At 42.3% G+C, this 22,210-nt stretch overlaps 1 protein-coding gene and 1 long non-coding RNA gene across 2 annotated transcripts; both read left to right on the top strand.

Moving 5' to 3' along the window:
- The first annotated feature begins 4,104 nt into the window (after positions 1 to 4,104).
- LOC308421591 lies at positions 4,105 to 6,253 on the top strand. Its single transcript, XR_013975054.1, has 3 exons — positions 4,105 to 4,157; positions 4,293 to 4,423; positions 5,440 to 6,253. It is a non-coding gene; the product is annotated as an uncharacterized lncRNA (long non-coding RNA).
- Positions 6,254 to 8,733: 2,480 nt separating this feature from the next.
- Positions 8,734 to 9,033, top strand: LOC308421590 (cytochrome c-like; the record flags this gene model as incomplete). The annotated part of the gene is made up of 1 exon (XM_080917995.1): positions 8,734 to 9,033. One exon carries the CDS (start codon positions 8,734 to 8,736, stop codon positions 9,031 to 9,033), a length of 300 nt encoding a protein of 99 aa, XP_080774121.1.
- Positions 9,034 to 22,210: the final 13,177 nt, after the last annotated feature.

Raw genomic sequence — 22,210 nt, 5'->3', positions numbered from 1 at the left:
GAGTTGGAATTGCTTCCCTCTTGGGACCACAGTCGTAATTTTTCTTGCCATCATTAGTGGGGTCTGCAGATCTGTTCCTGCCACAGCTGGTATCACTAACCGTCAGTTACCAGTTTGCTTTTCTGAGCACACATGCACAGGTGAGGGGAGTGCAAATAACTGGGAAGCCATATCAAGTGCTCTAAACTGAGGAGATGCTTCCCTCTTCTGCTACCTACCTGTGCTCTTTTCCTTGTGAACACAGAACAGACTGGTTTATTTTGGCTTGTCGGTAATAGGTCACCATTTACTGTAGCAGTTACCTCCGTCCACACTAGGTTCACTTATCAGCAACTGATGAACATCTCTTAGTGGTTCTCTACCCTCTGTAGCAGCATTGGAGGCAAAGCCACAGTCAGGAAGTACCCGTTTCCATCTACTCCCCCAGAATGTTACCAATGGCCCTTGGCAAATTTGTCCTGTATTTGACATTGTGCCTTTCATTAAAATAATTTAATGTAAAATAATGCTGGCTTTTTTTTTTTTTCAGAAGTCTTGACGACAGCACCTTCACAGAAATACTAGGTTCAATGGCCCCAGTGATTCTTATTAATAAGATAACTTGAGGCCAAGACTCTGGGCTGGCTTCAACAGCCTAGAGAGTACCAGTGACAGGACACCAATGACAGGATACCAGTGACAGGACACCAGTGACAGGACACCAGTGACAGGATACAAGTGTCAGGAAAGTAATTAGAACTGCTGGGTGACATTGGAGGTATGCCTGGTCGCCTTGGGGGAATGGTTAATTGTATGAACTTTGAGGAGCTGGGTAAACCCAGACAGTAGATAGGAAGGGACAAGTACTTACTATCTTAAACTTGTGTCACTGCTGGGCATTGTGGTGCACACGTGTGTTAATACCAGCACTATGGAGGGAGAGGCAAGAAGAAGTCTGAGTTCCAGCCAGAGACACATAGTGAAATCCTATTTTAAAATAAAATGAAACAACTAACGGAGGCTAGAAAGATGGCTCAGCGATTAAGAGCACTGACTGTTCTTCCAGAGGTCCTGAACTCAATTCCCAACAACCACATGGTGGCTCACAGCCATCTGTAAAGGGATCCCATGCCCTCTTCTGGCGTGTCTAAGATGGTGACAGTGTACTAGCATACATAAATAATTTTTTTTTAAATAAAAGAAACAACTAATAGTGTCAAAGAAAAATTTAAATCCCATTCACTGCCCCCCAACTCATCACACACACCCAAAATTTAGAAATGTAATTCCAAATCACCTATGATTTTAACTAAGTTAATCTCTCTGTGCCTCTATTTCCTCAACTATAAATGAGGGTGACAAAGCACTTTCCCAGGGTTTTTAGGGGATATGTGAACTTACTTGATTTAGAGGAGTTAGATGAATTTGGTGGCCAGCACTTTAAAAAATAGCCCGTGTAAATGCTTAGTTTACATAGTTCGAACATTTCTGACATTCTTTGTGATTTATTTTTTCTTGCTCCCCTGATTTTCCTGGAATGCCCTGATCTGCTTTCTGGTTTATTTTTACACGTATCCCTTCATGAACCATGCTTACCTTTTCTAAGTTCCTGATCCTGAACACTCTTAGAAGATAGTTTCAAAAGCTGGCATTTCTTGCCAGGTTGAGAGAGAATAACTATCTGTGGTGTTTGCGTAGGCAGCACAGTTTAGGTCGGTGTAAGAGGTATGCCCTTACAGAAGGAGGTATATCACTAGAAGCAAGCTTTGAGAGTGTAAAGACTCAACCACTGCTAGTTGCCCCATTCGCTGCTGTGGCTCTGCTTCAGCCTGCTGCTTGCTGCCATGAATCCCTGCTATTATCCCTCAGGGGCCGTAAACCCAAATAAAACTTTCTAAGTTGCCCTGGTGTGTTAAATTGATATTGCTGCAGTAAAACACCATGACCAAAAGCAACCTGGGGATGGAAGGGTTCATTTTGGCTTACAAGTTCTAGGTCATACTCCATCACTGAAGGAAAACATGTCAGGAACTTGGAGGCAGGGTCTGATGCAGGAACCACAAAGCAGTGCTGTTTATTGCCTTTCTCCCATGGCTTGCTCAGACTGCTTTTTTTTTTTTTTTTTTTTTTTTTTTTTTTTTTTTTTTTTTGGATATATTTTATTTACTTTTCAAATGTTATCCTTTCCTGGTTTTCCCTCCATAAACCCCCAATCCCATTGCCCCTCCCCCTGCTTCTATGAGGGTGTTTGCCCACACACCCATCCACTCCCGCCTCCTCACCCTGACATTCCCCTACACTGGGCATTGAGCCTTGGCAGGACCAAGGGCTTCTCTTCCCATTGATGCTCAACAAGGCCATCCTCTGCTACATATGCAGCTGTAGCCATGTAGTCTGTCCCTTTGTATTCTTTGGATAGTGGTTTAGTGCCTGGGAGCTCTGGTCAGTTGGTATTGTTCTTATGGGGTTGTAAACCCCTCGGCTCCCTTCTCTAACTCCTCCATTAAGGACTCCATTCTCAGTTCAGTGGTTGGCTTCATGCATCCGCCTCCATATTTGTCAGACTCCTGAGAGCCTCTCAGGAGACAGCTCTATCAGGCTCCTGTCAGCATGTACTTCTTGGCATCAGCAATATTGTCTGGGATTGATGGCTGTATATGGCCAGCCTGCTTTTTTTTATATAACCCCAAACCACTTCCCAGGAGCACCACCCAGGGGCCCTCTCACATCTGTCACTAATTAAGAAAATGCCCCCACAGGCTTGCCTACATGCCGGTCTTATGGGGACATATTCTTCCGGTTGTGGTTCCTTCCTCTCAAATAACTCTAGCTTGTGCCACGTTGAAAAATAAAAAACTAAAACAACAACAAATCTCACCAACCCAGACACTTGGTCATGGTATTGTATTACAGCAATGAAAAGTTACAAATACCCTATCTTTCCAGGTCATTTGAGCAATATATCCCTGAAATGTCAGTTACAACAGTCCCTTACATGGGACTTGTAGGTGCTAGTCTTTGACAATTTGTGGTCTTACGGAAGTCCTGGAATAATTTTCAGAGGAGTTTAGATTTTGAAGGTGTTTCTCTCCGTGATGAAGATTAAACCCTTAAACAGTAGCAATTATTGTGAAACTAAAGGTCATCCCCAGCCTGAGGTTTAAAGAAACAAACCCCAACCACGTCCTCTGCTGAGAACATTCGGCCTGACGGCTCGGTAGAGTCTGCTCAGAGGGCCATTGATTATCTTGGTTGTTCCAGGAACGTCATCTTTTTAATCTGTTCACTTAGAACCTCTGCCCTGTGTTCACAATGTTCACAGCCTTTCTACTCTGACCTTGTCAAAGATGCCTCTCACATCATCCTGACAATTTTATGGTTTTATTTTTTTAACATTTATGACCTTGGCTTACTGGGGATGCTTCCTGTTGCAGAGAGTAGGGATCCAGTTTAATGTCTTTTCAGAAGTTTACCCATTTATTCTTACACATTTATTGAAGATGCTTCTTTTTCTTGCTATTTTCATGACAGCCATCTCTGGACATCTGTACCATTTGTTTACCTTGCCCAATATTGCGTTATTAATGCAGCATGGCTTAATAATATGCTTTATGCCCTTAAGGTAGGTCCCTTTTTGTTTGTTTGTTTGTTTGTTTGTTTGTTTGTTTGGTTTTGTTTTCCTAGATTTATTTTCTATGTGAACGTGAAAAGTCTACTTCTGAAGAGTTGGTAGTTTTAGGGGAATACTGTTTAAATTTACAAATTGTTGTTGTTGTTTTATGCTAAGGATAAAAATCCAAGGCTTCGATTTGCTAGGCAAAAACTACTGGTCTACATCCCCAGCCACTACAGATTAATTCTGAGACTGATCATTGAGAGCTAAGCCCAAGAGGTTATTACACCTGGGAGGCAAAACTCAGGTTCAAAATGATGTCTGACCTCAGAAACTAAGTTTTCTTATACATTAGAAGAGTATTTCATTGTCTTCTCTGCGCGACTAAGGAAATAAAATGTTATTAAAGACGTTCTGAGTAATTATAGCCTTCTTCACTCTCAGCTGGCCCGAGTTCACTAACCACAGAGAAGAAAACCTCCAGCATCCTAGAGAGTACCAAGCGTTCCAGTGCGGGAGGGCGAGCTGGGCTCCTCTAGCCCGGCAGTTGGCCCTCTCAGTCTGGGTGAGTTCCTTAGCTCCTAGTTGCGCCAGGGTTTGCGGAGGGCGAGCCCGTTCTTGTCTTGCACTTCCCGCCCTCCTTTTTTCGCATGGATTCCGTTTGTTCTCTCCACCCCTCATCCTCTCCTCTCCTTTGCAGAGCCGACTCCTCGCTAAGGCTGGCCGCAGTCCTGTCCTGCCTGGACCTCAGAACTGCAGTCTGTGGAGCGACCTGCTGCGTCTACCGAAGATGACATTTCTGCAGGGGTGGGCTCTGGGGTCCTCCCTTAGGTTGGTTTGTGTTCATTTTTGTAAAATGTTATTCCAAGGGGATTACTGTTACTGTTTTACTGATCTGCCCTTTTCACGGCTTCTTACTAGGGGTGCATACTGGGAGGGTTGCACATTACCACTGTAGTCTATCCGTAACTGGGAAAAGACAGGAAAGCAATTATTATAACAAGACTTTGAAGGCTAAGTTAGGTTTGCTTTCCTGGGATGCGGCTGGTAGCACTCTAGGTTCTCTGCATGGTCTGAACTGTAAAAATACAGTAGTGAACTAATAAAGCATTTTCTCTGGTTTTCACGGGTGGAACAATGCAGTGCTTTTGCTGAGATACTGTTTTGTCATAGCAGGAGCCACAACTAGAGTGTTACAGTGGACCATTGTTAGAATGAAACAAGCATCTCCCTGAACCCCCTTATAGTCGAAATGATGGGACTTCTAGGGAGGTAACCATTCCTGTCAATGATGTCATTTCTTCCAAACAAATTGGCTTTCTTTCCTTGACTCATACATTCCTTCATCTACCCTATTTGCTAATCTCTTCAACAGCTATTTTGTTTTAAATTTATTTTAGTGTGATTCTGAAGTGCTTTGTAAAGTACAGACTATATGTTATTCTTTTCTAAAGCCGGAGTTCAAACCCAAGGTCTTGTACATGTTAAGCAAGTGCTATGCTACTGACCTACATCCCCAGCCCATACTCTCTAGTTTTATATTTCTGTGTCATTGTTTTAGATACTGTTAAGAAGACGGACATAAATAGCTATTTGTGTCAGGTGTTCATTTTGGTAATTCTGGGGTGTTACTCTCTTGATGCAGGTGAATGAAAACATTTAATCTTTGATTTTTCTCCTGTTTGGTGCCTTCAGACTGTGGGACAAATGCTTGAGAGTCTAGTGAAGTCTGGATCATGCATTATTGCCATACTTACAGTGCATAAAGTATATTTGCAGTATATATTACATATAATATATATAAAACAAAAAAACAAACAAACAAAAAAGTATGTTTGTCATTACAGGAATCAAGGCCAGAACTGTGAGCAAAGCAAAGCGGTAACTTTCGAAGATTTTGTAAGATGAACCCAGACCAAAAGATCTCTAACATGCATACTAAGGATTCTTTACCAATTCCTGAGGGGGGGAAAAGTCTCTCAGTATGAGGACCAATTGGAAAACTATAATGGCAGGCTCAGAGAGGGCAGACAGTATAAATGCAATGAATATGGAAAAATGTTCACCCAGAACTCAGGGCTCATTTGACATCAGAGAATTCACACTGGAGAGAAACGCTATGAGTGTTACCACTGGAAAAGCCTTCCGTACGTGCTCAGCCTTCACTGTGCATGGAAGAGTCCACACCGGGGAGAAACCCTGGAACATGTGTGAGAAAGCCTTCAGGGAGAGGACACCTGATTATACACCAAAGAGTCCGCACCGGAGGGAAGCCATATATCTGCAGTGAATGTGGGAAAGCTTTCTAGGTGAGCTCAGCCCTTATCAAACATCAGAGAATCCATGTGGGAGTAAAGCCATGTAAGTGTAAGGAGTGTGGCAAAGCATTCAGTCAGAGTCAAACTGAGTCATCACCAGAGAATCCCTACTGGAGAAAAGTCCCACGAGGGTGATGAATGTGTGAAAGCTTTCTGAAGAGGCTCTGATCTTACCAAACACCAGAAAGGGCATGGCAAGAGAAAGTGTCAACAGTGATGTGCCTAGGGAAGATATCCTAGATATCTTTGAATATGGAAAACAAAATAAAACAAAAACCATGCCTTCCCTTGAAATACTGAAGAAAGGTGACTGGAAACAGCTCCATCTTTGCACACAGTCTCCAAAGTCACCTGTTCTCTCTCTATATATATAAATAAAATAAAATATATATAAAATTCAGCTTTACAACTCAAGGTGTTTTGTTTCTTAAATATAAATCATTTTCCAGGGGCCAGGGAGATAACTTGGTAAAAGCACCTAAGTTCAGGTCTTCAGAGCCCACATAAGAAACCCAAATGTCAGATGTAGTAAGCATCTGTGATCGGTTTTCCTGAAAATGGAGGCCAAGGCAGGAAAACTGCCCTATGCAGAAGCTTCTAGTCCAGCACCCGCAGTGTGAGCGCAGCCGCAGGAAGAAGCCCCTCCTCAAGGGGAAAGACTAGAGGCCTCCCAAACCTTACCATCAGACATGCACACTGGCTTGCCAAGCACACACTCATCCATCTTACTCGAGCCGTACTCCATCATTGCCAGTTTACTAAGAGGAAACAGGTCAAGCATTACTTGGGGCAGGGGGATAAGTAGCAAGTAAAGGAGCTTGTTACCAAATCTGGAACACTCGTGGTAGGAAAGAACTGATGCCTGCAAGTTGTCTTGACCTCCATGCACACAATGGCACATGTGCACATTCATATACGATATAAAAAAAGTTTAAATGTCACCACGTGCAACATTCTTGTTTTGCTGTTACCATTCTAACCGATGACGCATTTTGAATTGCAGCGATTCAAGAGAGACTGTCCCCACTAGACCTAAGAAGTCCTATCTGTTGATTCTGTTTCTTTTGATGACCACTGCTTTCCAGAGAAATTAGCTACACTTCCATGTGGCCTTCTGACCAAATAAGCTGAGTTGCCTGAGATTCCTGAGCCAATACAAAATGAAAACCATGTCCTAAACAGTTTCTTAGGAGGAGCTTATGTTTCCTGGCCCTTGAAATTTGTGTTTCTCAAGGAGTGTATGCAAAGGTAGATATCAGGAGCAGACTTGGGGAACGCTTGCTAGATTAGTGTCTTAGTTAGGGTTTTACTGCTGTGAACAGACACCGTGACCAAGGCAAGTCTTATAAAGACAACATTTAATTGGTGCTGGCTCACAGGTTCAGAGGTTCAGTCCATTATCATCATGGCAGCATCCAGGCAGGTAGGGTGCTGGAGGGGCTGACAGTTCTACATCTTGATTTGAGGGTAACCAGGAGAGCTTTCTCCTGGCTGCCTGAGGTTGCTAGTCTCTTCTGGTTACCTTCAAATCAAGATGTAGAACTCTCGGCTCCTTCTCCAGCACCATACCTGCCTGGATGCTGCCATGCTTCTCTCTATGATGATAATAGACTGAACCTCTGGAACCTCTGAAACTGTAAGACAGCCCCAATAAAATGTTTGCCTTTATAAGGTTTGCCTTGGTTGTGGTGTCTCTTCATAGCAATGGAAACCGTAACTAAAACAATTAGGATTAACACTGGTTTTAGGATAACTTTCACAGATTTATGTAACTTATACTATACCCAGCATCAACTAGGAGAGGTCAGATATGAAAAGTGGAAGTTAATGAGCCAAATGTAGACAATATGAAGAGCTCTGTCAGGCTGTAGCCAAGTTTCCTCACCTTAATCCATAAGCCCTGGTTGTGTACACGAGGAGGTTGCACCTTAAAATTGTTTTGTTTAGTTCTGTACTTCACTTTATGTGCCTGCTTAACAATGAAATTCTTCTCACCCGAGAAATAATATGTATGAGACTGAAAATAAATCCCAGTTACTATAAATTGTGGGCTGTAGGTTATAGAGACAGCCCGGCGATTAAGATCATGTCCTGCTGTTGCAGAAGATCCAAGTTTGGTTCTCAGCAACCACATTCGACATCTCAAAACTGCCTATAACCCCAGGGACACTTTTCTCTGGTCTCCACAGGCATCTATGCCCTCATTGCATAATACGCTTCAATAAAAGTGATCGTTTTTAATGGCAGGTTTCTTTGGTGCACATTCTAAACAGGTAAGAGGGAATTCTCTGGCCTAGTAAAATGATGTTCATTTGCAGAAGAGGACTCTGCAGAAAAGTATTGACAGCTAACCTGAATTCTCTTAGCACCTTAGGAAGTCATGCAGAACTCTGAAGTTTCTGAGCTGGCTAGGGAGGAAGCACATTGTAAAGTGTTTGGTGTGTGATAGCACTTGCAAACTCTTCCCAAGTAACTTTAAGATAGACAAGGGAGTTGGACGCAAGAGGATCATGGCTGAGACTGGCGTTTGGGTGGAGAGGGGGAGGGTTTGGTTTGGTTTTCTTTGGAGAGCTAGGGATCGAGTCTCATGGCTAGTAAGCAAGTGTTCTGCCACTACCAACCCAGCTGGAGCTGAAATTTTAAAAAAGAAGTTCATGGGGGAAATGTCAGAAAATAAAACACATACTTAAGGATCGAAGAGAAGAGCCTCAGCACTGACACCGGTACATAAGAGCGGGCCGGAGTGTCCTTGGGTTAGAGAGCTGGACGTCTGGCTAAGAGTCTGAGTGGTTGTGCTGTTGACTACCCCAGATCAAATTTAAAATGGGTGGTGTTGAAAAGGGCAAGAAGAATTTTGTTCAGAAGTGTGCCCAGTGCCACACTGTGGGAAAGGGAGGCAAGCGTAAGACTGGACCAAATCTCCATGGTCTGTTTGGGCGGAAGACAGGTCAGGCTGTTGGATTCTCTTACACAGATGCCAACAAGAACAAAGGCATCACTTGGGGAGAGGGTACCCTGATGGAGTATTTGGAGAATCCCAAAAGGTACGTCCCTGGAACAAAAATGATCTTCACAGGAATTAAGAAGAAGGGAGAAAGGGCAGACCTAATCACTTATCTTTAAAAGGCTACTAATGAGTAATTTCACTGCCTTATTTATTACAAAACAAATGTCTCGTGACTTTTAATGTGTACCATAATTTAATTCATACGCCGAATTCAGATCATGAATGGCTAACAATGTTTTTATTGTACAGTCCTGATTTAAGTAAAACTGACTTGTGGTAATGTGGGAAAAAAAAAGAAATGAAGAGCCTCAACAAGACACCAGAACTATCTTTCTTCACCAGAAATATCTCTGTGCAAGGTGGAAGCATAAATTATTTGATCTTCATGCCTTTGGCACTGAAGAAGAATGGATTTTTCTGGATGGGTCATCCCCCTGTTTCTATAGTATTATCAATATCTAGCATTTGTCTTTTTTGACCTTACTTAGTATGTTCTTAGGAGTTTTCAGATAATCATTTTGGCACAGAATACCCTTCTGGTGTCAACAGTGAAGCGACATTATGCTATATCCAAACCTGCTCAACTGTAAAATCTAAGCGCTGGGTGGTAAATGCTCTGAAGTCTTGGAAGGAACAGACATCCTGGAAAGAGGAATTTTTATTACTGAAAATTTTACTTTAGGTACATATTGTAAGCTCAAAGATATTAGTGCTAATTTGGTTGCACTGGGCCTTGTATCAGGTATGAGTGATATAAAATCAAGTTGGGGAAAAGACTTACTTTGGAGAGCTTACAGTCTATCTGGAAACAGGAAAAGCAGCATTTAAAAACAGAAGTATCAAAGCTGTTTTCGCAGAGTGGTTTTGTTTAACACAGGGTCTCAGTATGTACCACCGTCTGACCTGAAACTCACTGCCTAGAGCAGGCTGTCCCTGAACTCACAGAGATCTGCCTGCCTCTGCCTCCCATGGGCTGCGATTAAAGGTATGTGCCACCATGCTCAACTAAAAATCACAGGTGTTAGTGTGCACAAATCTCTATCATGATATAATCTAGAATACTTTGCACTGTCGCATCATAACTCTTCTTAGACAGTTGGAAAATTAAAAGGATCCATGCTAGGGAAAATCAGCTCTGAAGCCACATGAAATAGAGAAATCAAAGGACGTCACAACAACAACAGCATGAGTATGGTGCCTCCTAGGGAAAGGAAGTTCTCAATAACTGCATATAAAGAACTAATCTAACCATGGCCAGATCATGAGACGCCTCGTCTTGCCATACAAAACATGAAACATATTCTCTAGGCCAGTGTTTTTTCAGCTGTGTGCAGTACGAAATGCACTTCATGTGAATCAGAAAGGTGGTTGGTTGGGTAAGAGTGCCTACTACTCTATTCAGGGTCTGAGTTTGGTACCTGACGCCCTCGTCGTATGGGTTTATGTAATTCCCTTACAAAAACTGAGCGGCCAACGACTGAGCAGCATCTGTAACCCTGGGAAAGTAGAAAACAGGGCCTTAAACTTCAGATGCGTTTAGCCAAAGTACAGGGTGGCCGCTGAACCTGCTCTCTCTCCTGCTCTCCCCGTAGAGCTTTCCCTGCTTCTACAACCCCATGGATCAAGTTTCAGTTTTGTCCTTTCTTCTGGTTACTTGATGTCAAAGCTGAAGAATTTTCAAAGATATGATAGTGATCTTCTACTTCAAATTCCACTTTCAGGAAATGTATATGCATGTATCTGTTCATCCATTTGACTTCTTTATTATTTATTCTCCCCTGGCATATTTATGCAGGGAAATAAATTTTCTCTTTGTTTGCTGTTGTTTTTAAGACAGGGTCTCAACATGTACCCCTGATCCACCTCCAGAAGGCTGAGAGTACAGATATTACCACATCCTGCTTGGGGTAGTTTTTAAATGATCTGTCATTAAAAGTCAGAATTCTGTGCCCAGGGATGAGTTATTGGTTGTAAGAAGGACACAAATTTTGTAATCTTCTTTTTTCCAGCAATGGGATTTGAACCCAGACCTTCACTCATGTGAGTCCAGTGCTCTACCACTAAGCCACATCCTTGGCTCCTAATGCTTTTAGTTTTAATAGGTGTCATGGAATTCTCTATTAGCCTTGAAAGGTCTATCTAAGTTTTCATGGGCAGTGGTTCAGAAACTAAAGTGAGATTAGAGAAAGGCAGATGATACAGTTGCCTTGTGGGTCTGGGGATTTAACTAGGTGGAATAGCTCTTGCCCAGGATGCCCAGCTCTTCCTCCCTGCACCCAGACAAGACAGAGTAACTGTTTAAATAGCCTTTAATGTAAGTAAGGCAAGTTGTTTCCAATACATTAACTCACCACTTGTTCTTTCTCATGACTAAATGTGGGGTGTTTGGAGAGGTCTTCCTCTCTACTAGGTTTTCTTTTCTTAGTAGATGTAACTGCAAGTAACTGATAAGTATTTTGTATTTGTTCTGTTTGTTTAGGTGATAAAAGCAACAGCCCTAATACCAAATGACCTACACAATGCTAACTATATGTTATATAATTTGCTAAGCAATTTTGCTGATAATAACACATTTAACATCATGATTACAACCTTTTTTAGAAAAGATTTCACACATAGTTCAGGCTGGCCTCACTTTCATGGCAATCCTCCTGCATCAGCTACCCAAGTATTGGGATTGTATATAATATGAGCCAGCACACCCAGCTTAAATTTTTTTTAAACTTTAGAAAGCTTTCCTTAGTAACTGAGAAGGTTTAACTAGTTGAGAATGTATTTTCACCTTAATTCTCATGCTTAGATTTTGGATAAACATTAGCTTGCTTAAGTAATTCAACAATTTGGGGGGGTGGGCTTTTTGTTTTGATACCTTGTTTTGTTTTCTTGCTTGGTTGAACACTGAAGTAACCCAAGACAATGAAGACAAATTTATTTTCTACCCTGCAGCTGGAAAGAGAACAGTCCAGGTCAAACTTGAGTGGGATTTGTTAGTTAACAGAAATTCCCAGTCAGACCAGCCTTGCCTCGGATGTAACATTACCTTTTTCTGCCTTCACCAAAGCCAGACCAGCTTGGTACTTCGCCACGTCTTTTCAAACCAACACTGATCCATCACAGATCAATGCTGCGTCTAGGAATGCAAGGGGAGAGGATGTTAAGGGTCTGAGAGAAACAAAAGCAAAAGAATCAAAGAACCAAGTTGACAGAACCCCAGAAACCATCAGTTAGTTGTTCTCTACAAAAAAAAAAAAAAAAAAAAAAAAAAAGACATTTCTTCCCTTGAATATTTCTTCCCTTGAATGCAAACTGCAGCTGTGGGTGAACACGGTTCATGAAGGTGCCATGTTGTCCCTGGTCCTGAGACACGTTCAGGACTGAGTCAAGCCAAGTTGGCAAGACTGCTGCCTTGCCCGCCCAGTCCTGTGTGTCAAGTACGGGTTCATCCCATCAAATGTGTGCCAAATAGGCTCGCTTCTTTTTGTTGTGGTTGTGAAATCTTTTATGATATCTGACTCAGACAGTTTTTGGAGAATCAGCTAGAGGAAAGCTATTAAAACATTAATACTAATGGTTTATGGGAATCCTTCATAGGAGGAGAAATTATGAAGACCAGATCCCTCACAGGACGAGGTGGCCGAGTGGTTAAGGCGATGGACTGCTAATCCATTGTGCTCTGCACGCGTGGGTTCGAATCCCATCCTCGTCGACTGACTAACAGATCTTTTCCTTTGACCAATTCTGTCAAGTGTCTGAGGGTTTTGCTCTTGTTTGGAGACAATTATAGAGGAAATCTTAGACAATGGGCATTCTCTTTTGATCAATTAATTCCTTTTCCATTACTCAGTTGAGTCATTCCTTCCAATTTTTCTCATCTCCACACTTGCTCTTTATCTCTACTGTAAACTCAATTCTGTCAGGCGACTCAACTTACTTTGTGCCTGACTGCTCCACCAAATTTTTATTTCCCAGGAAGAGACTCAAATTAATTGAAGATCATAGAAAAGCATTGCATAACAACCTAGGGGAGCCATGAAAGTTATACAGATGTGTGTGATGACAAAGTATTTTTTTAATGCAAAGGACCCAGGACCAGGAAGATCGCCACAAGTTCAAGGCCAGTGTGTGGCTATATAGTGACTCCCAGATTGGCCTAAGAAACAGTGACAGACTCAGTTTCAAACACAAACAAGAACAGAAATTGTGTGTATGCGTATACAAAAACAAGATTAACCTTATTCTAGGTACAGTTTTTGATAGTTATGTTTTACAGTAATTTTATGCTCAGTTATATTTTGCATAGGGTCTCACAATGTTGTACAGACTAGCTTTGAACTCCTGGCTTACAGGATCTTTCTTAACCCTGGGTATCTAGGAAGAGATACAAGTCCTCTTACCTGGATCTTTGCTCACGTTTAAAGCCACCATTGTACACAGACCTTGTCTTCCCTTAGAAATACTGCAAACAGAAAAGCTCATTCTACATAACAGTCCTTGCAGATACTGAAGATTTCTTCCCGAAAAATCAAAGAATATCAGCACTGCAGTTTCCACTTGTGAGTTAGTTCTGGCTGATCTTCAAAAGGGAAAGTGAATATGTTTCCTCAGATTTTTATTTTATTATTTCTACTTACAATTTTGGATATACCGTGGTGTGTGTGTGTGTGTGTGTGTGTGTGTGTGTGTGTGTGTGTGTACATATCTACAAGGGCATGTACTGCACCTTTGGTCTTTTTCTTTATAAAACATCACATTTTTCTCCGTAGGAGTTTTGTACGCGCATACTCTCAATCAACAAAGTCAAACAGAGAGCAGACTATACTTGATTATGTGACCTTTATAGGGGGATCTATATCTAATATTGCTACAGGTCACCTAGACAGAAACAAACAACCACAACGGAAGTGATGAGGATTTCTGAGTTCTTATTAAAGTGGTAGTCCAATTCATATCTAGACATACTGGGTAATCCCTGTATAAACTGGTCTGGTTAGATAGTCAAGATTTAATAGTAAGTGTGTTCTTGTTTGCTGTGATTACTGGGATAAAACACCAAGACCAAAAGTAACTTGGGGAAGAAAGGATTGACTTATTTATTATTTATTTAGTTAATTATTATTTACTTAATCTTACAGCTGTAGTCCGTCACCTGGGAAAGTTATAGCAGGAAATCAAGGCAGGAACCTGAAGGCAGGAGCTGATGCAGAAGCCTTGGAGGAGTGCTGCTTTCTCGCTTACTCCCCATGGCTTGTTAAGCTTGCCCAGGGTGGGGTCATACCACCCACAGTGAGCTGGGTACCATCAGTCATTAATAAAAAAAAATGCCCTACAGAGTTGCCTACAGCAATCTGGTAGAGGCATTTTCTCGGTTGAGATTATCTCTTCCCAGACAGCTCTAGGTTATTTCAAATTGACAAAAACTAAGCATCACAGTGAGGTTGACTATACTGTTGGTGGAGGGGACACATTTCATTGTCTTATGGGGGGGGGAATAAAAATGTCTGAATCAGAGCCAGTCTCATGCTCATTCTGTTAACCCCATACTGAGGCCCGAGGTTTTGCTTGAGTAGGTACCAGCCCAGACTTCACTGTGCATGCACACAGCTGTTGTGTGTGCATAATATCAATCAAACAAACGAAGTCAAACAAACTCAGAGTCAAGCAAATGCACATGCTGCCAATAAGATGGGAGATTCAGAGCCTTTACTTGGCTCAGTGGTTCTCAGAGCCCTGTCCCAGACACTCCGTCCTCTCCTGGAAAGGTTAGCAACAGGGACTTTAGGATAGCTTTTAACTTCAACAGACTTTGCTAAGGTTTGAGGCTATTGCTTACGTTTTGTTTTCCTTGCTTCTGAAAACCTGACCCATGGCTTCTATCCAGCTGCTAGAGCAGTGGTTCTCACTCTTTCTAATGCTGTAACCCTTTAGTACAGTTCCTCCTGTTGTGGCGACCCGCAAACATAAGATTATTTTCGTTGCTACTTCATAACAGTAAGTTTGTTACTTGTAATGAACCATCAGGTAAATATCTGATATCCAGGATATCACACTGTGAAGAGGTTGTAAACCCACATGTTGAGACCCACTGTGCTAAAGTCTTCTCTTCCTCAGAACTGATTTTCTCACCTTTCAACATCCAACTCTGCAGAAAGAATTGGCTCTAACCTTTTCTCCCAGGCACCAGCAGGAAGCAAGGCAGACACTAGAAAAAAACAAAATAGTACTCCGGCAATATTTGAGTTACTGGGTCATTCAGGTGGTGAGTAAGTCAGGATAATCATGAGGAGAGAAGGAAGGGAGGGGAGGGGGAGGAGGGAAGGGAAGAGATGTCTATTTGTAAATGTTGGGTTCATTCTGAGGGACTCTTGTCTGCTACAATAGAGCCAACTTAAAAGCAGGGATTAGCTTCATCATTGTCTTCCTAGAGTTGGGCTCTGGGGACACCAGGTACCTAGGCTATGGCTGAATGAGTTCAGGATGTCACGGTCACCAGCAGAAGAGCCCATGTGGATTTCCACCTGCAATATGACAAGAGATGCTGCCTCCTGTAAGCCTTGCAGCTGGTATACCATCGGGTTTCCACAGGCTGGACAAGCCACATTGGCTCTGTGATTCTGAGGCTTTATTCTGGCCAGGGGAGCAGATTTATTTTTCTGCAGGAAAATCTAGATCAGAAAACCACATTTTCTGCCACCGAGCATCTCCAGGGATTGTATGGACAAGCCTCTGACAGTGGTGTTGGGAATCTTTGACAGATTTTCCCCCTTTCAATCCAGATAATAGGAGCAAAAAAGAATCTGCTGGGGATGGCTGAGGTGGAAGACATTATTTTTCTCTCTCGGCCTTTTGTGGGGGGAAATTGGCACATAAAAAAATAAATCAATGAATAAAAATGTAAATCCCTGGGGCACAGAGAACAGGAATCAGGGTGAGCATTAGAGAAGCAGGAATCAGGGTGAGCATTAGAGAAGCAGGAATCAGGGTGAGCGTAAGAGCAACCCAGAGGGCTGGGACCAGCCTGGCCAGCACAGAGCTCAGACTGAGAATGAAACAAAACAAAACCAAATGCTGGGAAGATGGCTCCATGGTCTACTTGTAGTTCCTGTGTTGAATCCTCAGAATCATGGTTCCGTAAGATTCCTGTCCCAAAAAACAAGGTGAAGAGTAACTGAGGAATACACCTGATGTAACCTGTGACATGCACACACACACTCGAGCTTGCGAGTGCTCTCGCACACACACACACACACACACACACACACACACACGTGCGCACACTCACATGCTACAGAATAACTACAAGACAGAATCCCCAACTGTAAAAGTTTGCTGTCTTTTTGTCTGGTGGAACTGGGCAAGCAAGCTGGTGCAATCCTGCCACCTTGGACTCCGGATTTTCCCTTTCTCCTGTACTTCAGGCATCCTGATTAGTTTTCTGTCAACCTGACACAAGCTACAGTTCATTGGAAGGAAGACTCCTAGTTGGGAAAATACTTGGAGTATGTTTCTACAGAGCACACTTATAGCCCCTCACTGAAAATCAAGTTAACATTACATAGAAGCTTTATAAACGCAAATAATCTTTATCTCTTGAACTGTATCCTGGTGATGAATGCATATCTGTGTAAGATGGTGTGTGCTTGAAACTTAGTTTCAGCATTGGTTATAAACAGAAAGGACTAAAACCACCGGTTCCCATATGTAGACATACTCTAAGTAAATCTGAACAATAAATACTGCACATCTCTGAAAAGGAAATGGGAGGCACTGTGTGCACGTCTTTACTGAAAGGCCAGTGTGATGCCAACTTAACTCTTGGGTGGCACTGCAGTTAACCTTCTTGAACACACACGCACCAGTTGCACAACCTAACCAACTGCCCATGAGACATTCGAGAAGTTACCCACAAATATGAAATTCATGCTTCCTTGTTACAAATAGATGCTGAGAATGGAAGAGGATGCTCTGTAAACAGTGTCCAGGATTAATAGCAACTGAGCGTTTGCTCCTGTTCACAGCTGTCAAGAAGTTTGCAATGAGGGCTTTACAAGGGAATGTGGCATGTGGCAGAAAGCTGTAAGGACCTTGAGGTCTCTCTGGTTGGTGCTCTTAACAACTGCCTACATATGTGGGAGCAAAGGAAGTGACCGGTGGGTTTATGTGATGCCCTTACAAGACTAGGTTTGAGAAAACAGCTAAAGAAATGTATAGAACTACAGGTTTTTAACTACAGCTGAAATACATCAGGGAACCTCCACCAGTACATAAATGCTTCTCACTGCTTTAGTTACCATGTTGGGAACAGCAGTGGCAAGCTGGTGATGATCCGGCAGCAAATGAAGTCACCAAACACAGGAAAGGAGTCTTTGATAAGAAACCACAAAAGCCTTGGTGGGCAAGTTCTTGGAGAAATGATCAGCCCCGCTGGGAGGGAACGCTCTTTCCACAGGAGTTAAGGAAAAGTCACTCCATCATATTGGCTGAGACTCTCGTGTGGATGGGGCTCATATGTGGGCACTTAGGCAGACAGCTCATTATTTTACTGAGGAATAAATGTTACAATATGGTTTGTCACTTCTTGGCAAGAGGTGGCGTGTGGAAGGCCCTGGGGTCAGTAGAGATCAGACTTCTGAAGATATGGGCTCGCTCCTTCAACAGTGGAATTCTTCACAGTGATGTCAGGATAGCATAAGACAAATTGTAGCCAGGGACTGTTAAGATGAACTCTTCTTTCTGGTCCAACTCAGAGGCAGCAGGGGCCTTGCTCTGAGTCCAGCCTGCTTTGATGCAAAAGCAGAATTATCCCTAGGTGAGCCTAGTGCAGCCATGCATACCAGATGTGCCGCAGTAAGAAACGACGGGACTGCGTAAACAAAGCATAGTTTAAGCCTATCCGGTGCCACTACTCTGGTTGACAATATAAAATTATGAGCAATAGTAATTATGTTTTTGTGGTGATGAGTCTTCTTTCATTGGTTTTTGTCTTGCTTTAGCATAACTACTAAGGTCCCTGCTGACTTTCATAGCAGAATGGAGAGCAGAGGTGGGTGGACAAAAAGAGCAGGGAGGGTGACAGGAACACTGGGCACGGGCCACGTGGACCCCTAATGCAGCCACTCAATGTAACTTTTACGATGACGAGTTAAAGCCAAACTAACAGTGGCAGCAGCCACTTTGGGGGATGGGACTGAAGAGGGGTGGCTGTGTTCTCATCTTTGACTCTGTTGATTTTCACATTGTCTGGGCTTTTTTAAACCAAAAAGAATGTGTTTTTTTTTTTTTTTTTTTTTTTAATGGTTTTAGGATAGGCATTTTCAATAGTTCATGGGTTTTGTCTTAATGGTATTTTTTTAATAGTTAGTGGTATTTCAATAGTTAATGGTATTAGTATTTTCTGCTTAAACATTGTATGTGTTCCTTGTACATGAAATTCAAATTATGAGATCCAGTGCTTTCAAGAACTGGACCTCAGAAAAGCCCAAGTTGGCACCTCCAAGTCCAGGAAGAGGTAGAACATTGAGACTGGATCCCTGACTGTAGGTGTCTCCGTGGGGTCCACTCATGATGACTAGCCAACTAGAACCTTCCACACCAAGCCTTCATTCCTACCATGCCGGGACCTGTATCATTGTCCCCTGATGCTTTCTCCGTAGTGAGTTCAAACAAAACCTTTGTGGATGGGATGCAGAGGAGCATCAAGAGAGAGAAGGAGCTTTGTCATCTTGCCGAGGGAGGCAGAGCATCGCTTCATGTGGGTCTAACAATGGACTAAGTATTTCGTAAACTGGCTTCACCAAGAGCAACAAGTAAGCAAATACTCAAGGATTTGGGAAAAATATAAGGTTGTTTAGATAATTACCCAAATTCTTAACAAGAAAATGCTAACTAGGGAAGAGTATATGACATCTTTTTCTGGGTGTTTGTTTGTTTGTTGAGACAAGCTCTCACATATTCCAGGCTGACTTCAAACTTACTATGGAGCTGAGCTCCTGCCTCCACTCCATAAAACACTGGAATTACAGCCCTGTACTACCACACCCAGCTTTTTGGTGTTTAATTCTTAATCGAGAAAGAAGACAGAAACTTGCTGAATTCAATCTCCAGCATCTTAGATTGACTGGTGTTGCAACACCATTACAGAGCTATAAGAAACCTATTAACACAATCTTTACCACTAACAAAGATATTTCTCTACCAATGTTCATTTTCAGACTATTCACGCATTACTTCTTGTTTGTATAAGCACGTGCTCACAACCTTATGAGATAAATTATGACTCTTATTTCTTTTTTTCTAGTAAAGGAAGAGATAGAGAAAGATTGCTTGCCAAAATAAAAAAATAAATCTAGCTGGGTCTGGTGGTATCAATCTACAATTCCAGCTTTGTAGGAGGTTGAGGAAGGAAGATCAATAGTTCAAGGCCAGTCTGAGCTATAAAGTGAGTTCAAGACCAGCGTAGGCCATACAGTGAGTTCAAGGCCTGGCTAGGCAACTTAGTGAGACCCTTTCTCAAAAACAGAAAGCAAAAAAGAATTGGGAGAACATAGCTCAGTCAAGGTCCTGGGTTAAATGTCCAGTACCAGAAATAAACTAAAATGAAAAAAAAAATGAAGAAATGTAGATGGGTTACTGAAAGGTCTTAGGATTCTTCCCAAGTAAAAATGAGGTACCATACCAATTTATAACTCAAATAGGAGACAGAAAATGGACAAGATAATTCAGGCATTGGGGCACATGCCTTTGATCCAAGTACTCAGATCTATGTGAGTTCGGTCTGATCTAGGGTAGCCAGGGTCACATAGAAAGGGTCTGACTCAAACAAACAAACAAGGAATAAAATAAAATGGTACGTTATATCTCCAATTAGTTGGAGAAAATAAACAGAATAATCAACCAACCACTCAACACAAATTCCTAAAAATTATTTAAGAAAACATGGAAAGTCCCCCCTTCTTTGTACTTCTACATTTCAGTATCTAGAATAGTAGGCTCTAAGAACACTTTTCTGTATTTCCTTCCTCTGCAAAGAAGCAGTAAGCTCAAAAGCCTAAAGGAGGCACAGGCTCCTTTGTCAATGTAAGTTATACTTCTGCCATGTTTTCTGATTTATAAAAGGCCTTCACAAACATCCCTACAAAAGACAAGCGAATTAAAGACAAAGGGAAATACACCAAGCAGTCAATGAGAAATTGAGTTTTGAAGTTTTAGGGCTATAATAAGCAATATTTTAAACATGATTTTATTGTCACATAATTTACATTATATCTGCTTAACTTTTCTACCATGTCTCAACTTGTCTTTGAGCCTAGAAAAATATCAAAGGAGGAAAGGACCTGGTTCATAGTTTCATGACAACAGCACAAGCAAGAAAAAGGAATTAAACTCTAGAAGAGTCTATGGCTAAGTCTAAAGAATTTCGGAAGGCTAATTGGTTTTAACTAGGCAGAAATGGGGGGCTAATGAAGGCCAGGAAAGATTATAAGACATCATTAAAGGAGGAGCCCTTCAGTTCTGAAAGCCAGAAGTCAGCCTGTGAGACTTCCAAGCAGGCACTCAACAAAGGTACTGTGGGCAGACAGAATGCCATGCTGATGATTTGATATAGCATGATATCATTTCACAAAAGGAACCTGAGGAGGTGTTCATCTTCAGATGATCTGGATGAAGCATGTGGGCTTCATAAAAACCTTACTTCTTACATTGAACTCACAGCATAGCAACCCCCCAGTTTCACACTGTGGGGCACTGTCCATTCAAGATTCTCAACTTGCTTCCTTGAAGACATGTTTCCTCCGGCAGTCTCCACTGGGAGTTTAGTGCACCCCTAACCATCACCTACTGTTCTTCCATTTTCAACCTGCAAGGCAGTTTTGAAGGCATAAATAATAATGGTAAATATTTGGTGCAAATCTTCTTTCTTCACTTGACTGGTTTTAACTCACCTGGGAGACACAGTTCCTTGTGTATCTGGGAGGGTGAGTCCAGAGAGTTTTAATCCAGGAGAGAAGGCTCACCCTGAACTTAAGTGGCAGCATCCCACAGTCAGAGGTTCAGAAATGAATTAAAAAGGGGGGAAAGTGGAAGCAGCTAGAACATCAGCACTGATCTTTGCTTCTGGACCACAGACACAGCACAACCGTCTCACATGACTGCCTGCATGCCTTCCCCACTATCAAATCCTGCATGGCCATGTGCAAGGGACATTCTGACACAGTTTCCTGCCCCTGGAGCAGGACCAGCAGGGCATGGACCTCCATGAGAGTTGATAGTTGCTGGTGTTGTGTCAGAAAGCATTCGTGAACCCCAAAAGACCACCAAGCAGCCAATTCTGGTGCAATTGCACTAGGACTGCATTAGGGTCTCTTTATTACAAGCTTGAGCTTGGGCTATCTCTAATGCAGGAGAATGGGAGAGGTCAGCCCTACGCTTAGTTTCAGGCAAGCATTTATAGAGACAAAGTGGTTTTTAGCCTGGCACACATCAGAAATGGGGGGGGGCAAATCATAAACTTAACTTCTACTTTCCTCCTAATTGCTGGTTGTTAAGAAATGAAGTTTCAGGAGCAGGCTTGTATCCTGGGGGTGCAGATTTGTTGGCAGTAACCTGGAAACTGATGCTAGGTAACGGCCTGTTAGTTAATTTGAGTTCAACCTTAGGTCACTGATCTCTAAGATGAAATCTGAACCCAAAAGATCTAGTCTCTTACTGGGCATGATGATTGTTTGTATAATATATACAATGAAGTTTATGCCCCTCCTTCAGAAAATATTCTCCCTGCCAAGGTTATTGGGGAATGTCCTCTCTGCCAAGTTAATGACTATGTGTTAACCAGAGACAGCATGACTCTAGGAGGCAAGGGTGTGTCTAGGTCCTTAGCAAAAAAAAAAAAAAAAATGGTAAATACTGTAACCTGTAACCTTCAGGACAGCCCTTAAGAACATGGGAAAGAATATAATATAATTCCTCAACTATGCAAAATATAAGGACGCAATATGAATTTCATGAGGGCCTTCACAGACCAGCTGCACTGTGAGCCAGCCTGTCAGAAAGATATTAAAGGAGAAGATAAAGAGACTTGGGGAGAGATGATGGCAAGGCAAGATCCTACTCAGCTAAGTTTATTGTTTGTGCTTACAAAGGCAAGCAGATTCCTGAGTTCAAGGTTAACCTGGGACAGAGAGAATTCAGGTCTAGGGGAGGTGGAAATGGTGATCTCAGAGCTGGATCCCACCCGGCTAGCTTATTGTCTGTGCTTACAAAAAGCAGGCAGACCTCTGAATTCATTTGCCATGTTTT

The sequence above is a fragment of the Micromys minutus genome, assembly GCF_963924665.1.
Source record: "Micromys minutus genome assembly, chromosome: 6".
Lineage (NCBI taxonomy): Eukaryota > Metazoa > Chordata > Mammalia > Rodentia > Muridae > Micromys > Micromys minutus.
The sequence above is the reverse complement of the archived record's forward strand: the minus strand, read 5'-3'. Positions and strand labels throughout refer to the sequence as shown.